The sequence below is a fragment of the Psammomys obesus genome, unplaced genomic scaffold (genome assembly GCF_907164565.1).
Source record: "Psammomys obesus unplaced genomic scaffold, mPsaObe1.curated_primary_1811, whole genome shotgun sequence".
Classification (NCBI taxonomy): Eukaryota; Metazoa; Chordata; class Mammalia; order Rodentia; family Muridae; genus Psammomys; species Psammomys obesus.
In genome coordinates, this window is record NW_026596117.1 from 13,826,688 (window position 1) to 13,845,989 (window position 19,302).

Below are 19,302 nucleotides of genomic sequence, written 5' to 3' on the forward strand. Positions count from 1 at the left end.
TTTTCAGTTCTGCATAACAAATGGAGTTTTTGGCTCTTTTACAGATTTTCCTAGGGCAGGCACAAAATGAACTGGGGTTTCTAGAGAGAAGGAGACTGGTACTCTAGAATCTTCCCAGACAATCAGGTTGCCTGAGCTGCCAAAATTAGATGTTTATTATTCAGATCAAGGGCAGTATTTCTAGAAATTCTTGTAACAGTACAAAAATATCCCATGCTACTAAGGTAGTAGACAGAGCTAAATTTGCTCCATCAATAGAGATTCTTGCTGCTATACAGACTAAACCAGGCAGCAGCATCCGTGAAGTGGTTAGACCAAATTAGGGAGTCAATAAATTATCACACTAAACAGATTGTTATTCTTATAACAACACCGTAGATTTTTGGGGTGGTCCAACCCTAAGCTTTGCTTTCCAGATCAGGATGACTTCCCTGGCATACTAACATTCATTATTTAGTCCAGCACTGGCTGCATGGACAAACCTGGGTGAGGTGTAGAAACCATGCAGCAGATATGGAAACATCTCTCCACAACCCTGTCAGCACAGTGTCTCTGGTACTTCCTCTCACATTCTGTCTTGCAGTATGACATTCCTAGGGGTATCTCAGAACGAGGCTTGTGTTTGATGCATTTTTGTGTCTTGGGTAGTTCTACCAAAATGAGGCTGTTGAAATGGGTGGACAGGTGTGACCACTGAGCTAATGAACTTTATAGTCTAATGGGTATTGTTCTTGTAAAGAGAGCTTTATGATAAAGCACATTATGTGTTATTCATTTGGGATGGTTCTGCCATGTGACTGACTATGAGGGATCACATCTCAGGGCAGTAATAGTAGTCCTAAGGTTAATGTCCAAGGCTTATTATTAATGTAATTATTATTATACTATATATTATCTATAATAACATATATTTTATATATAATAATATATATTATATAGAATATATTTTATATATAATATATAATAATATTAATATTATTATATTAATATAATTATTATATAAAACAAGACAAATCGTTCACTAGGGGCCACCTTTAAAAGAAGTCTAATGCGTGAAAGCCTGGGTTAGGGGTCAAAACCCTCACTTAATGCATTACCTGCAGAGTGGCCATGGACAGTTAGGTGGGGCAGGGTTAGGTGACACCATTTGCAGTACCTGCTGTGTGAACAGGGCCTCCTGAAGTCTACAGTCATGTAGGGTCTTAGCTAGGCATTCATTTCCTTTTCTGTAAAATGGAAATGCCGATTCTTGATGGTGGGATTGAGTTACCATCTATGAGGCCCATAGCCTAGCACTGCAAGACCCGGAGCTTATTAAAGCTAGCTACTGCATTCAGCAATGGGGCAAAAGGAAGTGACAAGAGTGATACTGAAATTCATCTAAAATATTATTTAGAAAAATACTGGATTAGAATAAGGCCCATGGCACCAAGTTTGTCTACGGAACTTTAGTTAAAATTGAAATAAGCACCAAAATCAGTGAAGTATCCCAATAGCTCTCTGTACCTATTTGTCTCAGTGGAGATACAATCCTGGGTCCCGGCAGTCAGTTAGTTCCTTGAGGACCTGAGTTAGTTATGTCTCAGTATCCACCTAAAAAGAGCCCGGTGTGGTGGTGCTTGCTTGTAATTCCAGCACAGGGAAGTGGAGACAGGCAGATGCCAGTGAGACTGGCTAACGCCTAGTCTATTTGATAAGTTCTAGGCCAGTGAAAGACCCCGTCTAACAAAATTAGGTAGGTGACACCTGAGAGACAATACCCAAGGTTATCCTCTGGCCTATGTATGCATGCATGTGTATACACACACACACACACACACACACACACACACACACACACACACACTTTCTGCAGTTTATTAAACATACATCCCATTTGATGAAATTAAGAATTAGATGTGCTCTTGTAACTAAGGAATGTAATTGGGAGCTAGATTTCTGGGGTAATGGATTTGTTTTCAGCCATCCAGGAATTGTTTATTAACGCCTATAGTATTAGGGCTCTTCTGGATGGAAATGCTTTGTCTAAGTATTGTCACTAGTTTTGTCTTCTGTTTTATTCTAGGTTGTTCATGATGCTAACACACTTTATGTTTTTGCACCTAGTCCACAAAGCAGGGACCGATGGGTGAAGAAGTTAAAAGAAGGTAAAAACTGATGCATTCTATGTAATTTTAGGATATCACACACACACAAGACCAAAACCAGACTTATTGATAATCTAGCTCTTGCATTCAGAATAAATTATAATGAAGTATCTCTCCAAGGACAGTCAGTCATGGTAAGTGATAACACATTGAAGGCAGTTTCCCTCTTTAAAATCTTATTTCTTTCTAGTTGAATGCTTTTTTCCTAATGTAAGCATGCTTCCCCTCATCGCACAGCGTGGTTGGAGGTGATAAAGCATTGGCTTCTCTGATAGCAGGATTTGTTTTTCCTAAGAAATTGCCTGCAACAAACACATGGAGTCACACATTCATGATGACGTGCTTAAATGGACACTTGCACACTCCTCCTCACTCTGATAGAATACAATGGTAGTGGCCATTGATCCGCCAAGGAGGAACCAATTCGCTTCTCTTCACATGAGTGTTTCACCAGAAAAGAGGGGGGTGGGCAAAGAAAGAGTCGCCTAGCTGTTCTGAATACTGACTATCTAATATCACAGTGGCATTCTCCTGACAAGCAAGCAGGTCAAGGAAGAAGTAATGAGTGGCAGTTACTCACCAGAACCCTAGTTCGCTTTATTTCACTAACCGTTCCTGTGTCTGTGAATTACAGAAATAAAGAACAACAATAATATCATGATTAAATATCATCCCAAATTTTGGACAGATGGAAGTTACCAGTGTTGTAGACAAACAGAAAAACTAGCGCCCGGATGTGAAAAATACAATCTTTTTGAGAGCAGTAAGTAGTCATCTGATCCTTCCGTTGTGATGGACTCACAATGTGCATACTGTTGCTACTGGGGGAAGTGATGGGATTTTGATTCTGATCGAGTAGAGCACATTGCCTAGAAACGTGCAAGTGCAAGGTGGATACAGCTTCTAAGAGTGATCCTTGTAGAGGTGAGGTCTGTTTGAGGAGCTTTCATCCTAACAGTTAGTGAGGCTTGTTAAAACGAGTCAGTTAAAAGTGTGGACCCTTGGGGCTGTAGCCCCAGGCTCAGATGCAGGGCAGGAGGTGAATTCTTAAACCCTTGCTATAAGAGGCCATGTGACGAGGATAGGATGCTCCACGCTGTCACCCGGCACCATGAATACCATGTGATGTCACCACGTCAGCACCAGTGCAACTTCTGGGGAAGGGGACAGTGGCCATTTGTCAGTGACCTTGGGCAGGACACTCTGTATCTTCTGGGTAGTTATCCTGATGTTAGCACAGCACGTAAACAAGAGAGACCGGAGCTTCCCGGCTGCTGTTACTGTAAAGTCCAGCCTGGCTTGCTGTAGAAATGACTGAGATGTTCCAGTTAGAGCTGGTAATTCCTTTGCATCTCATGTAGTAAAACAGGGGTAAGCAGCTGGCCCAGAGCTGGCAGGCATGGTTCTGCAGTGGGCCTACAGGAGGCTGCAGAGGCTGTTCCAACCTGGACACTCTTACTCCTGTGGCAACTGACGAGAGGATCCAGGGTGGCCACAGAAGGTGTTTAAATAGGGACAGAGTCTGAAAGTGGACCACCCCCGTTCATGAGAACGTCATCCGTGTCCACTAACTGGGCACGCGAGTGCCACACTGAACTCCAGAACCGTTGAGGGGCAGACTGCCAGAGCGGATGCACTTCTCACCGCAGTGGTGCCACCGCAGCTTCAAGGATCTGCCCCAAGAGCCCCGGTGCATAGATCACACTGAACCTTATGTATACTCTTTCCTAAGACACATACACATAACATACCAGTCATAAAGTACAGTTTATAATTTGGGCATGGTAAGACACATGCCAATAAAATAGAACACCGTGCCAATAAAATACGACATGTGTCAATAAAACAGAGCAGCTCTAACAACATGCTGTAATAAAAGTTAGTACACGCAATTTCTTACTGTGTTGCAGATCTTAGTAACACCAATATTCTTTTTTTTTTTTTTAAATTTTCCTCATTAAGTTAAACCCTTTCAGCTTTTCAGATCCAGGGTCCAATTTTCTACTTGTCTTTAGTGCATTTGGGGTCAGCACTCGGTTAAAGATGATCGCTGTCCATGCGATACCATCACAGTTGATATGAGAGCTGAGATGGTAAAGTGACTACTGGAGCAGATAGTGGATGTGGTATGAACGTGCTGGACTAATACATGGTTCACGCTGGAGGCTGGGAGCCACGCAACCTGAGATTTTTATCACATTTCTCAGGAGAGTGTACAAACAAAAGCTTGTGCATTACTTCATTTAATATTTTCACACTGTGCCTCTCACACTGGGGAAACTCAGACTGTGGAAAGTGAAGCCACAGATAACACTATCGTAACCCAACTTCTGTCGTTATTCATCTATTCTTCTGCGATGCTAAACTTTGAACGCAGGGCCTCACACTGCAAGCACCCACTCCGTTGGACCCTGGCGCCAGTTTAGATCTTGATTCACCAAGAACAAACGAGAGCCCAGGTGATTCCGGAGGGAATACTGAGGTGCTGGGATCAGTTGGGCACAGCGGTTCCCTCCTGTGTGCCCCTCTTCACTGCTATCGTCTTTTCCCTGTCAATTCTTGCAGGATACCATTGTGATCTACTCTTATTTGCATTTTCAGGTATAAGAAAAACACTGCCTCCAGCGCCAGAAACAAAAAAGGTGAGTGGTCTCTGCCTTTCTATGTCACGTTTTAAGTTCCCCCTGTCTTTGAGGAGGGTTTGCAGTGTATTGACTATGATATGTTCAACCATGCAATACTGCTTTCTCCCAGGATCACCTTAGGAGTGGATGTGTTAGAGCTCACTTAATAGGTCTTGATGTCAATCCCACAAAGCTTAGTTCTTTAGCTTTTGTTGTTGGGGTCAATTTTATTATTGTCACCTTCTGGCATTTGCCTGTAGATTGGCTTCAGGAGTCATTTGAGAGATGTGACATTTGAAAGGAATATTTCTGTCTCAGGAACACAGCACAATAAAAGAGTGGATTTAAAAGTTTAATGACCAGCGCCATGCTGTCTTTTTTCCATTGAATGGTTTTGGCTTCTTTGTCAAAAATCAAGTATCCATAGGTGTGTGTTTAATTCTGAGTCTTCTGTTTGGTTCCATTGATCCTCCTTTCTGTTTCTATGCCAACACCATGCAGTTTTTATTACTGTTGCTCTGCAGTAAAGCTTGAGATCAGGGATGGAGATACCTCCAGACGATCTGTTGTTGTACAGGATCGTTTTGGAAATTCTGGGTTTTTTGTTTTTCCAATGAAGTTAAGAATTTTTCTTTCAAGGTCTGTAAAGAATTGTGTTGGTATTTTGATGGGAATTGCATTCCAGAACCTGGAAACAACCCAGATGTCCCTCAGTGGAGGAGTGGATACAGAAACTGTGGTACATTTACACAATGGAATACTACTCAGTAATTAAAAACAAGGAAATCATGAAATTTGCACGCAAATGGTGGGCTCTAGAAAAGATCATCTTGAGTGAGGTACCCCAGAAGCAGAAAGACACACATGGTATAAACTCACTTATAAGTGGATATTAGCCATATAATATAGGATAAACATACTAAAATTCATAGTCCTAAAGAAGCTAAACAAGAAGGAGGACCCAGGATAAGATGATCAATCCTCACTTAGAAAGACAAATGGGATAGACATTAGAAGTAGGAGAAAACAATTAACAGGACAGGAGCCTACCATAGAGGGCCTCTGAAAGACTCTACCTAGCAGTGTATCAAAGCAGATGCTGAGACTCATAACCAAACCTTGGGCAGAGTGCAGGGAGTCATATGAAAGAAGGGGAAGTTAGTAAGACCTGGAGAGGATGGGAGGGCCACAAGGACCAAATATATCTGGGCACAGGGGTCTTTTCTGAGACTGATTCTCCAACCAAGGACCATACATGGATATAACCTAGAACCCCTGCTCGGACGTAACCCATGGCAGCTTAGTATCCAAGTGGGTTTCCCTAGTAAGGGGAATAGAGACTGTCTCTGACATGAATTCAGTGACTGGCTCTTTGACCCCCTACCCCCAAGGGAGGAGCAGTCTTGCTAGGCCACAGAGGAAGACAGTGCAGCCACTCCTGATGAGACCTGATAAACTAGGGTCAGATGGAAGGGGAGGAGGACCTCCCCTATCAGTGGACTTAGAGAGGGGCAGAGAGGAGATGAGGGAGGGTGGGTAGGATTGGGGGGGACTGAGGGAAGGGGCTACAGCTGGGATACAAAGTATACTTTACAAAGTGTAAACTGTAATTAATAAAAAAATAAAAGTTTAATTAAAAAAAATAAATTTAATGATATACCTATGGAGTTAATTGGGACCTTAGCTGAAAAGAACTGTGGGTGGGCTGCTTCAGGTGGAACTCAGGACTTATCATACAGTAAATCCTTTCCTTCATGGCAGCATTGCTAGGAATAAAAAAGCAAACATGTTGGATGCTAAGCATGTGCTATACACACTGGTGGTGTAAAGGCGTGCAGGTTGCTGTGAGTGGCAGATCTGTTCAAAGAGTCCATGATGCTCTGCTCTCACATCTCCCCTGCTTCTTTAGTATCTACTCATGAATCATCATTGCTCCCTCCCTCTCTGGAAAACTATCCCTGACATGAGAACAAACAAGCAATTGTCAAGGCAAGCTTTGCTCCTCCCTTGAGTCTTGAACTCTGAAAAAGTCTAACACTGACATTGCCATGGAGGGGTCGCTGGGTTCCATTAGGTGGGTTCCACTAGACTTCGGTCTTTACTCTATGGTTACATGTGAGTCCTTCAGTGTTTTGCTGCTGTGCCTCATGATCAGATTCAAATAGAAGCCGAACTTGCCAATGTTATTTTCTCTGCATAGAGAAGGCCTCCTCCACCGATTCCCCCAGAAGAAGAAAATACTGAAGAAATAGTTGTGGCGATGTATGATTTCCAAGCTACAGAAGCACATGACCTCAGGTTAGAGAGAGGCCAAGAGTACATCATCCTGGAAAAGAATGACATCCATTGGTGGAGAGCAAGAGATAAGTATGGGTAAGTGTTTCCTTCGTGTGTGACTCACAGGGGTGTGAATCACGTGGTAAGTGAAGTACCTGCACTCCAACCTGTTAAAACAGACCATCCCAGTTGGCCACAAATTCAAGTACACTATGAATTTGCAGCATCGTGAGGAATACTTTAAATTTTTTAAATTTACATTGTGTGTGCTTGGGTACGTGTGTTTGTGTGTGCATGTGTGCCTGCCTACCTGCCAAGGTGCGGTCAGAGGAGAACTTTGTGGGACGGTTCCCTCCATCAACCTTTACGTGTTTTCAAGGATCAAACTCAAGTCATTTGGTTTGAGTAGTTGATGCCTTTATCCACCGAACCATCTTACCAGCCCTGGAGTGTTTTCTTAGAGATCACTCAGTAAATGAAAAGTAATCAGTTCCTTCCTTCCTGGAGTTAGAGTGCATTATACTTATTTGCTAAAACTGTTCACACTTCCCTCCCTTCATTCCTCCTTCTCTCCCTCCCTTCCTCTTTCCTTCCCTCCTTTTTAAGTCCATCCATCCTTCCTTCTTTTCTTCCTTCTCTTCTTCCTTCTTTCTTCCCTTCTCCTTCCCCACTTTTCCTCCTCTCCCTCCCTTCTTTGTATGTATTTACAGGGATCAAATTAGAATCACACATGCTACACAATTGCTCTACATTTAGCTACATTTTTCTAAGAAATGGTTTATTGTAGTTTTCTTCCCATTTCTCTTTCTTTCTGTGTACTCACCGTATAGTGGAACAACTTGTTATCTGTTATTTTCACTCTCTGTAAATATGTGTAGAGATATACATGTGTATAAAATACATGTGTATACAGCAAACATTAGTTATACAGGTAACTTAGGGCTTCAGGGGAGAGACCATTGGCGTGTGCTTCCACAATTGATTTGCATGTCTCCTGTGTTTTTCTCTTTCTTGTTTGTTTTACAGTAGTCCTGTCCTCTTTTTGTTTTTAATCTATTGATGAGACCAATTTATTTACCTTAGAAAATGAACCATTGTCTGTTTGACATGGACTGTCCCTTTCTTGGAATGTGTGGCATCCTCTGTGTCATCTTAATTTTTTAATTTGGAGGTTAGAGTTAGAAGCTTGGTCACCTTAACAACAATCTCCAGCTATCTTGGTGTTAGTGGTGCTGAGACTCCTCATGGTTACAAAGCTGGCCTTACTGGCACACCATGAAGTTCTCAGAATGTATCCCCTCTTGACATTAGCATTCCCTAATGGTGGCTAATCAGGTCCTCTCTTACCTAGGCATTATAATTCAGTACCTTTTCTAAATCTGCCACTACACCCAGCTATTAATTCTGTAAGGAACGGCCTCACCAATGAGTGCATTAGTTGCTGCAGGAAAGACAGATAAAGCTGACCCTTAACTCACCAATTTTTAGAATGAGTTGATGATTACAGTGTTACTCAGTGGTTTTTCTTAGTGCTGTGGATGCGTTTGTGTTGGGTTTTGATCCAAAGTAGTCGTCATTCTGTTTGCCTAGGTCACAGGTAGCTGCTTTGAGTGGAGAACCCTATTAATTTTTCTTTGCTTTCTCCCTCAGTAAAATAATTCAAGCTCCCCTTTTCCCTCGCCAGACCTGCAGGTTATTATTTCAAAGGAATGCTGCCTCTTTTCAGTCAGAGACTGTTTTATGGAAAATGAGTAGAATTCTGGGATTCCGTTTGTTGGTGTATTGTCATTGCCTCTAGGCTTCTGTCGGTGCAGTGAGATGTGTGTGTGGGTGTGATGTGTGCACGCATATACATGATGAGCTTTTACTCAAGGTTCAGTACCAAAGAAAAGATTACAAAGCTTCTAGTTTCTAAAAATTTTATACATGAGTATGGTGGCTCCTACAAATACTTCTATGTATAAAGGAGTCACCAGGGGCCAAAATGGAAGGTTTCTTTGTACCAATTCAGATCTCTTCTCAATTCAGATCTCTCAATAGTTTTCCTTTTTAACAAGTTCCTCGTGACACCAATGGGGAGGGCATGGTCCACCCCTTGTGATGTGTTCTGCAGAGCTTTCTGAGCTGTTAGAGCAGCTGGCGACTCTGTCCAACATTTAGATTTTTGTGATGTAGTAGTTTCTTTAAGACATTCCTAGAAACAGTAGTTTCTTGGTCAACATCATGAAATATTGGCAAGTTTAGACCCTGATGCTTCCTGACTTTGGGGGCCATAAGAAAACATCATAGTCTAGTTTTTGGATTCCTCATTAGAAATTGGGTACTATAAATTGTTTGTATACCCATAATCTTTGTGAGGATCAAATATAGAGATACATTTTAAAGTATCAGACAGTTCAGCTACATTGAATTATTGGGATAGCTGGGTTTTTGAATAAACTTAGAAAATCAGTTGCCTTTCCTTAAACAAAAAGTAAAATCATTTCTGTTTGTTTGCTCATCCTAATTCCAGGAGTGAAGGATATATCCCAAGTAATTATGTCACAGGAAAGAAATCGAACAACTTAGATCAATATGAGTAAGTAATCATTTACCTTGTGAGTGTGGAGAACTGGAAACTATTGTTATATAATTATGTAAGACATTTTAAAGATTAAGGGATAATGTTAATGTCTTTAGAAGATGCCAACATATCCTTAATTCTGGTGGCTAAATACAAAGCTGAGACTTACTTCTTGAATATACTGTGTGTTAATGCCATTATATAAGCAGGCACAGCTGAACTGGATTTGAACAATCGCAGCTCAGCTGAGTTTGAAATAAATACTATTGTTCATTCATTCAATGTAAGGAACAACATTTCCCAGAGGAGCCTTTAAAAATGTTTCAGTGTTTTTTTGTTTTTTTTCAAATGAAAGTAACACTACATGATTATAGTTTTTTTAAAACTTTGAAAACAGGAAAAATATTACTCAGAAAATATTATGAATAAGAGTTGGCCTTTGTTAATATTAATGATATATTTTTTTTTCCTTTTTCCACTGAGCAGCAAATGTATTGAGTTTATATTTCTTCCTGCCATTAAACAGTCTTTGAAAATATTTTCATAGTTGCATTATAGCTCCTTCAGTCATAAATTAAGAAAATGTTTTCTGAGTTCTTGGCATTAATCTAGTGTTGGGAAGGTCTGAAGGCTTTACAACCAGTATATAGACTCATCATAATTAATGTAATTGCTTTATTATTTGTGGGGTATTGGATTGTTTCAGGTATTTTTGCTATAGTAAAATAATCAGGACAGCCTTTTCTGCTGTCTTAAACCATCTCTGCAAAATCTACATCCTGGAAAGCCTGCATGTGTGAACTTTGTTGAGACCCCTAATGCATGCTCTCTGACTGCTTTATAGAAAAGCTGTACTTTCTGTGCCACAGGCAGTGCACAGCCAGATGTAATGCATGGCCCATTGGTATCAGTGCTCTTATGGTCCTCCTGAGCTAGGATATTAATATGACATTCACTTCCTTCAAACAGCAAGCTGTTGCTCTGCCCATTTCACTGTGATGACATGAGCATATCTCAAAATCTAGAAGACCAACACGGTCTAAAAGCCCCAGCACCAGTGGCATGAGCCCTTAACGTGACATGGAAGTAGAAATGTAGATGGTATACAGTTATATACTGTATAGTGCAGGCTATCGAAATACTACGTGCTTGACACTCTTTCCATGGAGCTGAAGAATGCCTATTGCCAGATGTTCTTCTATGTTTTATGTGTATGTAGATATGCAAATGCTTACCATTGTGCTGTACCGTCTGTGTTGTGACATGCTGTACAGGTTTGAACCATAGCACTCAAGAGCTGTTGCCTACCTCATGTAGTCTGGCGTCTGGGGCCTTGGTAGTAGATTATACAGATGACCAGAGGCACAGTGGGCCATATGGACTAGGTCTTTTAAGTACAGTCTGTGAGGTTTCCTCAGTGACAGTTGCCCAACTGTGTATTTCTCTGAGATTTCCTTATGGTGATAAATGATTATTTAAAATATGGTGGTTTGGTCTTAAATATATCTTAGGAAAAATACAATAAAATCCTTAGAAACAGGGAAGATGCCCAAAGGCTCAAACTTGAACTGGTTTGAAAAGACAGGAGCAAGAACTAACTGATAATTTGATTCATGGAAACCAGATAATCCTGGTGTCGCTCTCAAGATTCCTTATGACTCACGGGATGTCAAATAAGGATTTTTTTTAAATGGTGGAAAAAGTATATATTTACAGTTATCCAGCTAGACTCAGTTTAGATGATTCCAATCTGGATGGCAACATCCAGAGCATCATAATCAGGAGCCAACTGAACATACACTTTGTTCTTTCCATCAGGCCTTATCAGGGTATTAACTTTGGCCGCATCAACGTCATAGAGTTTCTTCACAGCCTGTTTGATCTGGTGCTTGTTAGGCTTGATGTCCACAATGAACACAAGTGTGTTGTTATCCTCTACTTTCTTTATGAGTGATTCCAGTGGTCAGGGGAAATTTGAGGATGGTGTGGTGGACAAGCTTGTTTCTCCTTGGGTGCACTCTTTCGAGGGTGTTTGGGCTGCCTCCAGAGGGGCGGGGTCTTGGGCTGCCGGAAGGTGGGTGACTTGCAGATCTTTTTCTTTTTGTGGTTGTGGGGACACCTTTCAACACTGCCTTCTTAGATTTCAAGGCCTTCACTTTGGCTTCAGCTTTGAGAGGGGCAGGAGCTTCCTTCTTCACTTTTGGCGCCATCTTGGTGAAAAGGGTCCAAATAAGGATTGTTAATCCTAGAGTTTGTAACTTGAACATGAATGCTTGGGTTCTATCACCACTTGGAAATTTAATCTTTCTGGGGCATTTTTCTCCTCTCCATGACTCCAGTGTGTGAGTTGCCTCAGCATTCTCTGCCAGGGATGGGATTCTAGCTTGGCATTATCAGGTAGTAAGGCTGGGGACTGTCCTCAGAGTAGGCTGGTAGAGTCCTGCTTTTCATTTCCCCAGGCTCTATGTTGGTTTGGTTTTGTTGGGGTTTGCACAGCTCATTAGTAACACATCTCCACAACATCATGGATATCAAGGCAGGTGTTTTTCTGTTTGTTTGGGAATGAGGAATCCCAGGCCACTGCTGTCTTTGGGTTAGACCCAGAACCACCAGGGTTTTCAGTAATACAGTTTGACTTTAACACCCTGCCAACAGTTTGGGTATCAGACGTTCAGGTAACAAAACAAACAAACAAACAAACAAACAAATAACAATCAAAAAACCCACAAGAAAAAAACAGTAAGCTTGTTAGGATGGTCAGAGGATGTGTTCTCGAACTGAAGACGTTAAAGGAATAAGGTAGCTGAAATGAAATGGCTGGAAGAGCAGAATGTGTAGAGCAGCTCTGAGTGGGCCTAGGAAGCAGGAACAGGACAGAAAGAGGACAAAGATGCATGCATGGTTGGTTGGTCATTTGTGTTTTTCCTTCATGTCTCTTTTTCTTGGTTTACTCTTACTTGCCCTCTCCCAAAAACTTGGCTGTAGTCTGACATTTGCAGAAGACTGCATATCCTCAAACCTCCTCTTTCCTCTCCTCCAGATACTGCTGTAAGGTCACAGTTTGGAAGGTTGTGAGGTAGCTAGCCAATCTGAAAAATTAATTCATTCCAGAGTATTGTTACCTGGGAACAGGATGATAAATTACCCACAAATCTTCCATTTTGTTTCCAGACACAGCTTTTCATCAGCAAAAGGTATTGAACTCTTAATGAGGCATCAACAGAGCCCTATGGAGAGATATGTGGGCTGGCATCTCTCTCTGTCTCCTTATGCCCTGCAGGCTCCTTCACATTCTTTCCCTGTGTGTTCCTCTTCCTGACAGAATGAATGCATCAAAGGTTCTTTTTCTCCTGCCTGGGGACAGGGATAGGAGAACACACACACACACACACACACACACACACACACACACACACGTGTGGGAGAGGGAAGGAATCTGGAAAGAGCTGCTATGAAATAGCTATTATCACTTAACTCATCTGTTTATCACTCAATATACCCTAAAAGGTCTGGATTTGTATCTTTATGTCATTCAGCTGCACATCACTGTAACAAGTTTCCTGGTAAAGAAAAAAAAAATGATTTCTGCTTGCAGTTCTGGAGTTTCTGCTCCATGGTATGTGACACTATGATTTTAGCACTGTTGTGAGAAAGAAATCATGGTGAGAGGATGCACTAGATCAGACCTGCTTGCATCACAACATGAAAGCCGAGAGGAAGGGGCTGGGTTGCTCTAGAGGCCTTCAGAGATGTGCCCTTATGGCCCAAGAACGTCCTGTAAGGCTCTATGGATGATGTTCCACAGCCTCCTAGGAGGGCCACTGTGTGCACCCAGCTGCTGGCACACAGTCCTTGGCACACTGGGTGAAGGGACAGGTATCAGCACAAGAAGCCCAAGACCAAGTTCTCAGCTCAAAGGAGACTTATTTGCCCCAGAGGGACAAAGGGCAGGAAATAAGACAAAGACAGGAAATTTTTTGAGGAGGAGGGAGAAGAGAAAGGGGTATTGGTCCTAGTGGACAAAGGACTGCCTCTGGATAGAGAGGAGACAGACCTGGCCCATAGGAAAATGGTTTATAAAGGTAAAGGGGAAACCCCGTGTTAGGATGAGGCATTTAATATTAATGGGGCGTGTTAATTAGGTGAGCCAAAGGGGCCTTTTCATTGCTGGACTTCAATACTTTGACAGCTGGACCTTGGTAATCAGCTTCAGGAGGAGGAACTGGCTAAATAAGGGAATAGAACTTGAGGGCTAGCTTTAGGAATGTAATCTAACTATTGGCAAGGCAGAAGGGAGAGAAGGGCAGGGGCTGCCAAGCCGTATTTGCCATGTTAGGGCTGATTAGAGTCTCTTCATTGTGGATAGAAACTACAGCTTGTCTCAGGGAGAGAAAGATCTTTTTTGGGAAACTGCACATGTAAAGAACAAGTTGTTAGGACAGGTTTCAAAGAACTGCTTCTTGTACCACAGATTCCTTCACTCTCCTGTTTCCCCAGACCCTTTCCCAGGATCTGGGATTTACAGTGTGAGGGAGGGGCCTCCTTATTTCTAGGTTCTTAAAGGTACAGTGTAGCTCTCCCAGTTTCCTCATGTGAACCCTCCCTCTCTTGCTATCATCCTGAAGATATGACCCTGGATCAGAAGTTGTTGATAAATAAAAGTTTTCAATCTCAAACATCTTGTTAGTTCGTAGTGGATAATTAGCTACCTTTTCTTAACCAATTCTGGTGACAGTTTTGGGTGTCTGACAAATATTTCTTATACCAAAAGAAAAGCTTTAGATCCAGAATGAAGCTTTTCTAGTTTATTGTCATATTTCCAATTGCATTCAAAAATGGACTGATCATAATAGAATGAATGGACTGATCATAATGGCGGTTTTATTGCACTTGGCCTCATTTCGTAACAGGTGATGTATGTGCTGACCATTCCTAGGCCTCGTTCATTACCACAGGCTCCAACATCATTCATTGCAGAGATTGCAGCTTCACTTGGCATTCAGTTGCTTTCTAAAAACATTCAGGTGAAAGATAGACATCTTTCTTGTAATTTTTGAAAGGTAAAAGTACCTTTCTCAATCAGGGGAAATTCTTTTGTCCAGGAGCCTGTTGTGTGACAGACTTTTTCTGGACTTTTTACATACACGCACACGCACACACATGCACACACGCACACACGCACATACCCACTCAGCTCATAACAGAGCAGAGTCCAACTTGGTGAACCAATGAATTTTATTGGGGTTACTTACAGGAATATGGGTGAAAGGTTACTTACAGGAGCAGAAATGACTCCAAGATAGGTGCATTAGCAAAGCCCACCCCAGCATGGGTGACAGCTCAGAAAGCTGGGAGCCTGAGCATACTGCACAGCTTGCAGGCAGTTTAACAGATCCAAGAGACTCGTTTGATCCAAACCTCGTCCAGACAGCTTGGCTGGTTTCAGCTTCTTCTAGGCAACTAGTCTTATCTGAGAGTCTTCCTTTCAGCTTGCCTTATCTGAGACGGACTCACAGCAGTCTTTACTGCTTATTCTTGGGTGGTGTGTGTGTGTGTGTGTATGTGTGTGTGTGAATCAGTGAATCTGGTCCGTTTCAGGGATTTCCTGAAGTTAGTTTGGTTTGTTTACCTTCTGTGTTAAGGAGCTTCCTGCCAGATGAAATGTTCTTTCCCAGATACAAGTGCTACACAACAAGGTCTTTCCTGAATAGGCAGAGACAACAGTGAGAAATTCAGATGCCCGAAGAGGCTTCAGTGACTTTAGGAAAAACAAACAAAAGCATTTGTAATTTTTAGGTACTTAATAGTGATAGAGGATTTGTTGCCAGATCAAAAACATCTAGCAAAACAAACTTAAATTTGAAGATCAGAGAAAATGATCTTATTCATATGAAGGGATGATACTGGGAGAAGGTGATAGGGTAGATGGCCTCTGGAGATGAGGAAGGATATGGCAACACAGAGAGAGTCTTCCCAAAGACCAAGAAGTGGCAGATCTTCAGGGCCTCTGGGTATGGACCAGGTGGGAAGATAGGGTGGGTACCCTGACAAGACACAGAGCCAATGTGGCGGTTAGGGGAGCCACAGGGGTCTAGGCGTGTTGGACATGAGAAAATCTGAAACACCTGGGTGGCCTGTTCTCCAGTGTTACCCCTTATTTCTTGACACTTGAGATCTACATAAAATTCAGTGAACAGGTACCACAGTGACCTGATGATCTACCATGATGGTAAGACAGGACTGCAATAAGATTTAGTTTGAATTCAAAACAGTAATGGCAAGCCACACTTCCTACGTGGGTTAATCATTGGAGTAAAATTCATCCTTGCTATGCATGTAGTCGAAAAACACTGGAAATGATTTCTTATGTTGAAAAATAAGAACAGATAAAATATGGCTCCTGCATGCCCAGGTACATAGAACTTGTATTGATTTGCAAAGCCGTCCTATGGCAAATTCAGGTTGTGACCTACAAGTAGTCTTTGATCCCATTGAACAGATGTGGGCATGCATACCATGTCTTCCTAAGAGGGTGGGTAGGAAATGTTCGGAAGCATATTCATGAAACTGTGTATTGCTGTTGAGATTGTGAGTGATCTTACCGAGGCTGTGTTTCTTATGTTTGTTTTTCATAAGCTGTATGAGCTTGTTAGTCATGCTAACGATAAAAAAAACAAAACAAAACAAAACAAAAAAACAACTTTCAAAATCTGATAAACATCTCTTTTTGATCAGGTGGTATTGCAGAAATACCAACAGAAGCAAGGCGGAGCAGCTCCTCAGGGCGGAAGTAAGTGCTTGCCCTCAGTTTGCAAGTTGCGCTGTAGCACAGATTAATTTTCAATGAGTCCTTCACATGTGGTTCCACATACTTATCCATAAAGTCTCAGGGGGTGTGATAGAAATACAAGCTGTCTTTCACATCACTTACAAGAGCGTATTGGAGTGTTGGTTTGCTGTAATAACACAAACTGAGTGGCTCACACTACCACTCCATTACTTCACAGTTACAGGGTGTCCAGTACCTTGATGGCCTGACCTCCAAATTCCCATTTGCTACTGACTAGCCAGGTGACCTGCAGAAAGTTACCTCATCTTTTTGTGTCCCCTTTCCTTACCTGTGAAATCAAAGAAAAAAAATAAAGAAGAGCATTACTCAAATGACTGTTCTGAGTATTAAATACATTTGCACAGGAGGGCACATTAAAAAATAATAGATTTTTAAAGTAGAAGCTTTTTTTTTTTAACCAGTGACTTCATGATCAAAATCACTATCTCAGACTGTTATCAGATAGGCTTGTGGGGCCTTACTTTATTCCATTGTCTTACTTATAAATAAGATAAAAGTTACTTTTCAACTATGAAACACATTTTTCAACATAAAGCAATGTAAATGCTAAAGATGGGCTATTGACAGAGAAGTGTCCGAGCTCTATAGCTTCCACTTCCTGCCCTTCAGCTGGGAATCTGATGAGAACTTAACCATTATTCAGCGGAGTTTGCATGTTTTGAATTTCTCTTGGAGTTACTCTGCCTCTCTGCTAGCAACGCTATTGACACTGAAGGGGAATCAAGGGCATTTAAACATATTCTTTCAAGGAGCCCTGACGTATTTACAGGAGAAAAGGGAAAGGGATTGACACTGTGAGGAATTGAAAGCTCTTACTTAGCGTGAGAATGCTGTGAGCTGAAACCTAGAAATAGTTTCTCAATGATTGTTTGCACAAGCCCGGGCCTTACAGCACGGTGGTGCCTGGCCGGTAGCTCTGCAGAGCCCTGAGACATGCTAGCTGCAGGCCCCACTTCAGTGTGTGCAGGAAGTAGTTTGGGAATGCGAGTGTTCCTGTTCTAGCCCAGGAGTTTGGGGCAGAAAGTCTCAAGGGGCTCTGTGAGGTTGCTCTTGTGGGCAGCAGATTTTCTGCACGAAGGATGGTAGTAAAATGTTAAGAGTGAATTCTTGACGCTTTGCCAGGGCATTAGTAGCCAGAGTTTTTAAAAAGGATTAATTTGGCTTTTAGGATAAAGAAGGTGGTTTTATGGTGAGAGACTCCAGTCAGCCAGGCTTGTACACAGTCTCCCTTTACACGAAGTTTGGGGGGTAAGTAGTCACGCTCTGGGCTTTGGTTGCAGCTCCTGTTACTCACTTTCTGTTTCTGTCATTCACTTTCTGTGCGTGGTACGTGTGTGTGGCATGTACATGCCGTGAACGGGTGGGTGCATGTGTCCACGTGGAAGGTAGGGGCCGACTTCCAGACATCGCCCTTGCCGCGTTCTCCATCCCATTTAGTTGATTTTTCATACAGGGTTTCCCATTGAACTAGCGAGCTGTGTTCCTAATTTTTAAAGTAAGAGACTCCATTTCTACATTAGAAAAAAAAAAAATCTGATCTTCATTTCTAAAACCTGGACCGTATTTTGTACTCACTTTTCCAGAAAATTTTCATATAGTTTCATATGTGTGTGTACATACATACATACATACATGGAATAGCTATAATCTTCCAGTAGCTATGGAAAATGTAGTAACATTCATCGGATACTTACCATGCTCTGAGCTATGCACAACAGATACATTGAATAGTGTAGGCTTTAGTAGCTTAATGAGGACCACAGACGGGCCTACAGGCAGCCATGGTAGCTTAAAAGTAAGTGTGTGTGGGGCCCCTGTTAGAATGTTATACTGTCAAGGCAGGTATTCCTGAGTGACAACTAAGCTGAGACCTTGCAGCATGATAGGAAAATCCCGAGAGAAGGGAAGAGAAGAGAGTTACTGACTCTCAACAGTGAGAGGCCAGGGAAGCAGAAGAAATACCTAGGGTGAAGGGAGGAAGGAGTGCCCAAGACATAGAAGCTGAATCTAGGTTACTTCAGGGCTGAGGAACCCAAGCTTTACCCTAAGAGCAGTTAAGAATCATCTCAAAAGCATCCGAAAGCATGAATGACTGGAGATCTGTAGTCTATAAAGATATTGCCAATAAGTCTGGTCCATTCTCTTCGAGACGGGCGCGTGTTCTAGGCATTGCAGGTCTATGTCTCTGTGGGACAGAAACTAACAGCAAATTAAAATTTCACCACTGCTGGCTGGAGATAGTAAATGTTCTCGTTTTCATGTATGCAGCCGACTCTATTATGGTGACCACTTTCAAGATAGCCACCCACTGATGTGAGTCGAAAAACTGAGGGCGTGGTAAAAGTAATATTTGTGTCAGGAAGAGAAGGAGCCAGCAGAAAAAGATCAGACCAAGGTTGCCTTATAGATAACATCTATGCATGAATTTCCGTTATTACAGCCTGGGCATAATACATTGTTTTGTTTAATAGAGAAGGTTCGTCAGGTTTCAGGCATTATCACATAAAGGAAACAGCAACAACCCCAAAGAAGTATTACCTAGCAGAAAAGCATTCCTTTGGGTCAATTCCTGAGATCATCGAGTATCACAAGCACAATGCAGCAGGTGAGTGAGCTGTGAAGACCCATTTTGAATATTAGTGGCCACGTGGTCAGATATTGTGATGAATTCTTCAAAAAGGTATTTTTTGTACTTATCTGTGCACTATGACCGGTGTGAAATTATTGCATATTAAGAACATTCTGTATTCAAAGAAAAAAACAGAAATAACAGATTTCATAAAACATTGTGTTTCCCTCACAGGACTCAAGGTCTTTAATGTATGTGGACACTCCCACCTC

General features: G+C 41.9%; 1 protein-coding gene and 1 pseudogene across 2 annotated transcripts in view; one reads left to right on the top strand and one right to left on the bottom strand.

Annotated features, from left to right (window-relative positions):
- The window catches only part of Tec (tec protein tyrosine kinase), a 100,856-nt gene that overhangs the window by 68,848 nt on the left and 12,706 nt on the right, over positions 1–19,302 (top strand). Inside the window, exons 5-12 of one of the 2 annotated variants that reach the window (XM_055629400.1) lie at positions 2,066–2,147; positions 2,782–2,910; positions 4,749–4,789; positions 6,972–7,144; positions 9,561–9,626; positions 16,347–16,401; positions 17,630–17,709; positions 18,933–19,066. In XM_055629400.1, coding sequence (XP_055485375.1) covers positions 2,066–2,147; positions 2,782–2,910; positions 4,749–4,789; positions 6,972–7,144; positions 9,561–9,626; positions 16,347–16,401; positions 17,630–17,709; positions 18,933–19,066 — 760 coding nt within the window. The remainder of the gene's footprint in view (positions 1–2,065; positions 2,148–2,781; positions 2,911–4,748; positions 4,790–6,971; positions 7,145–9,560; positions 9,627–16,346; positions 16,402–17,629; positions 17,710–18,932; positions 19,067–19,302) is intronic. The other variant, XM_055629401.1, reaches the window with a different exon arrangement.
- LOC129692870 (60S ribosomal protein L23a-like) lies at positions 11,347–11,821 on the bottom strand (annotated as a pseudogene).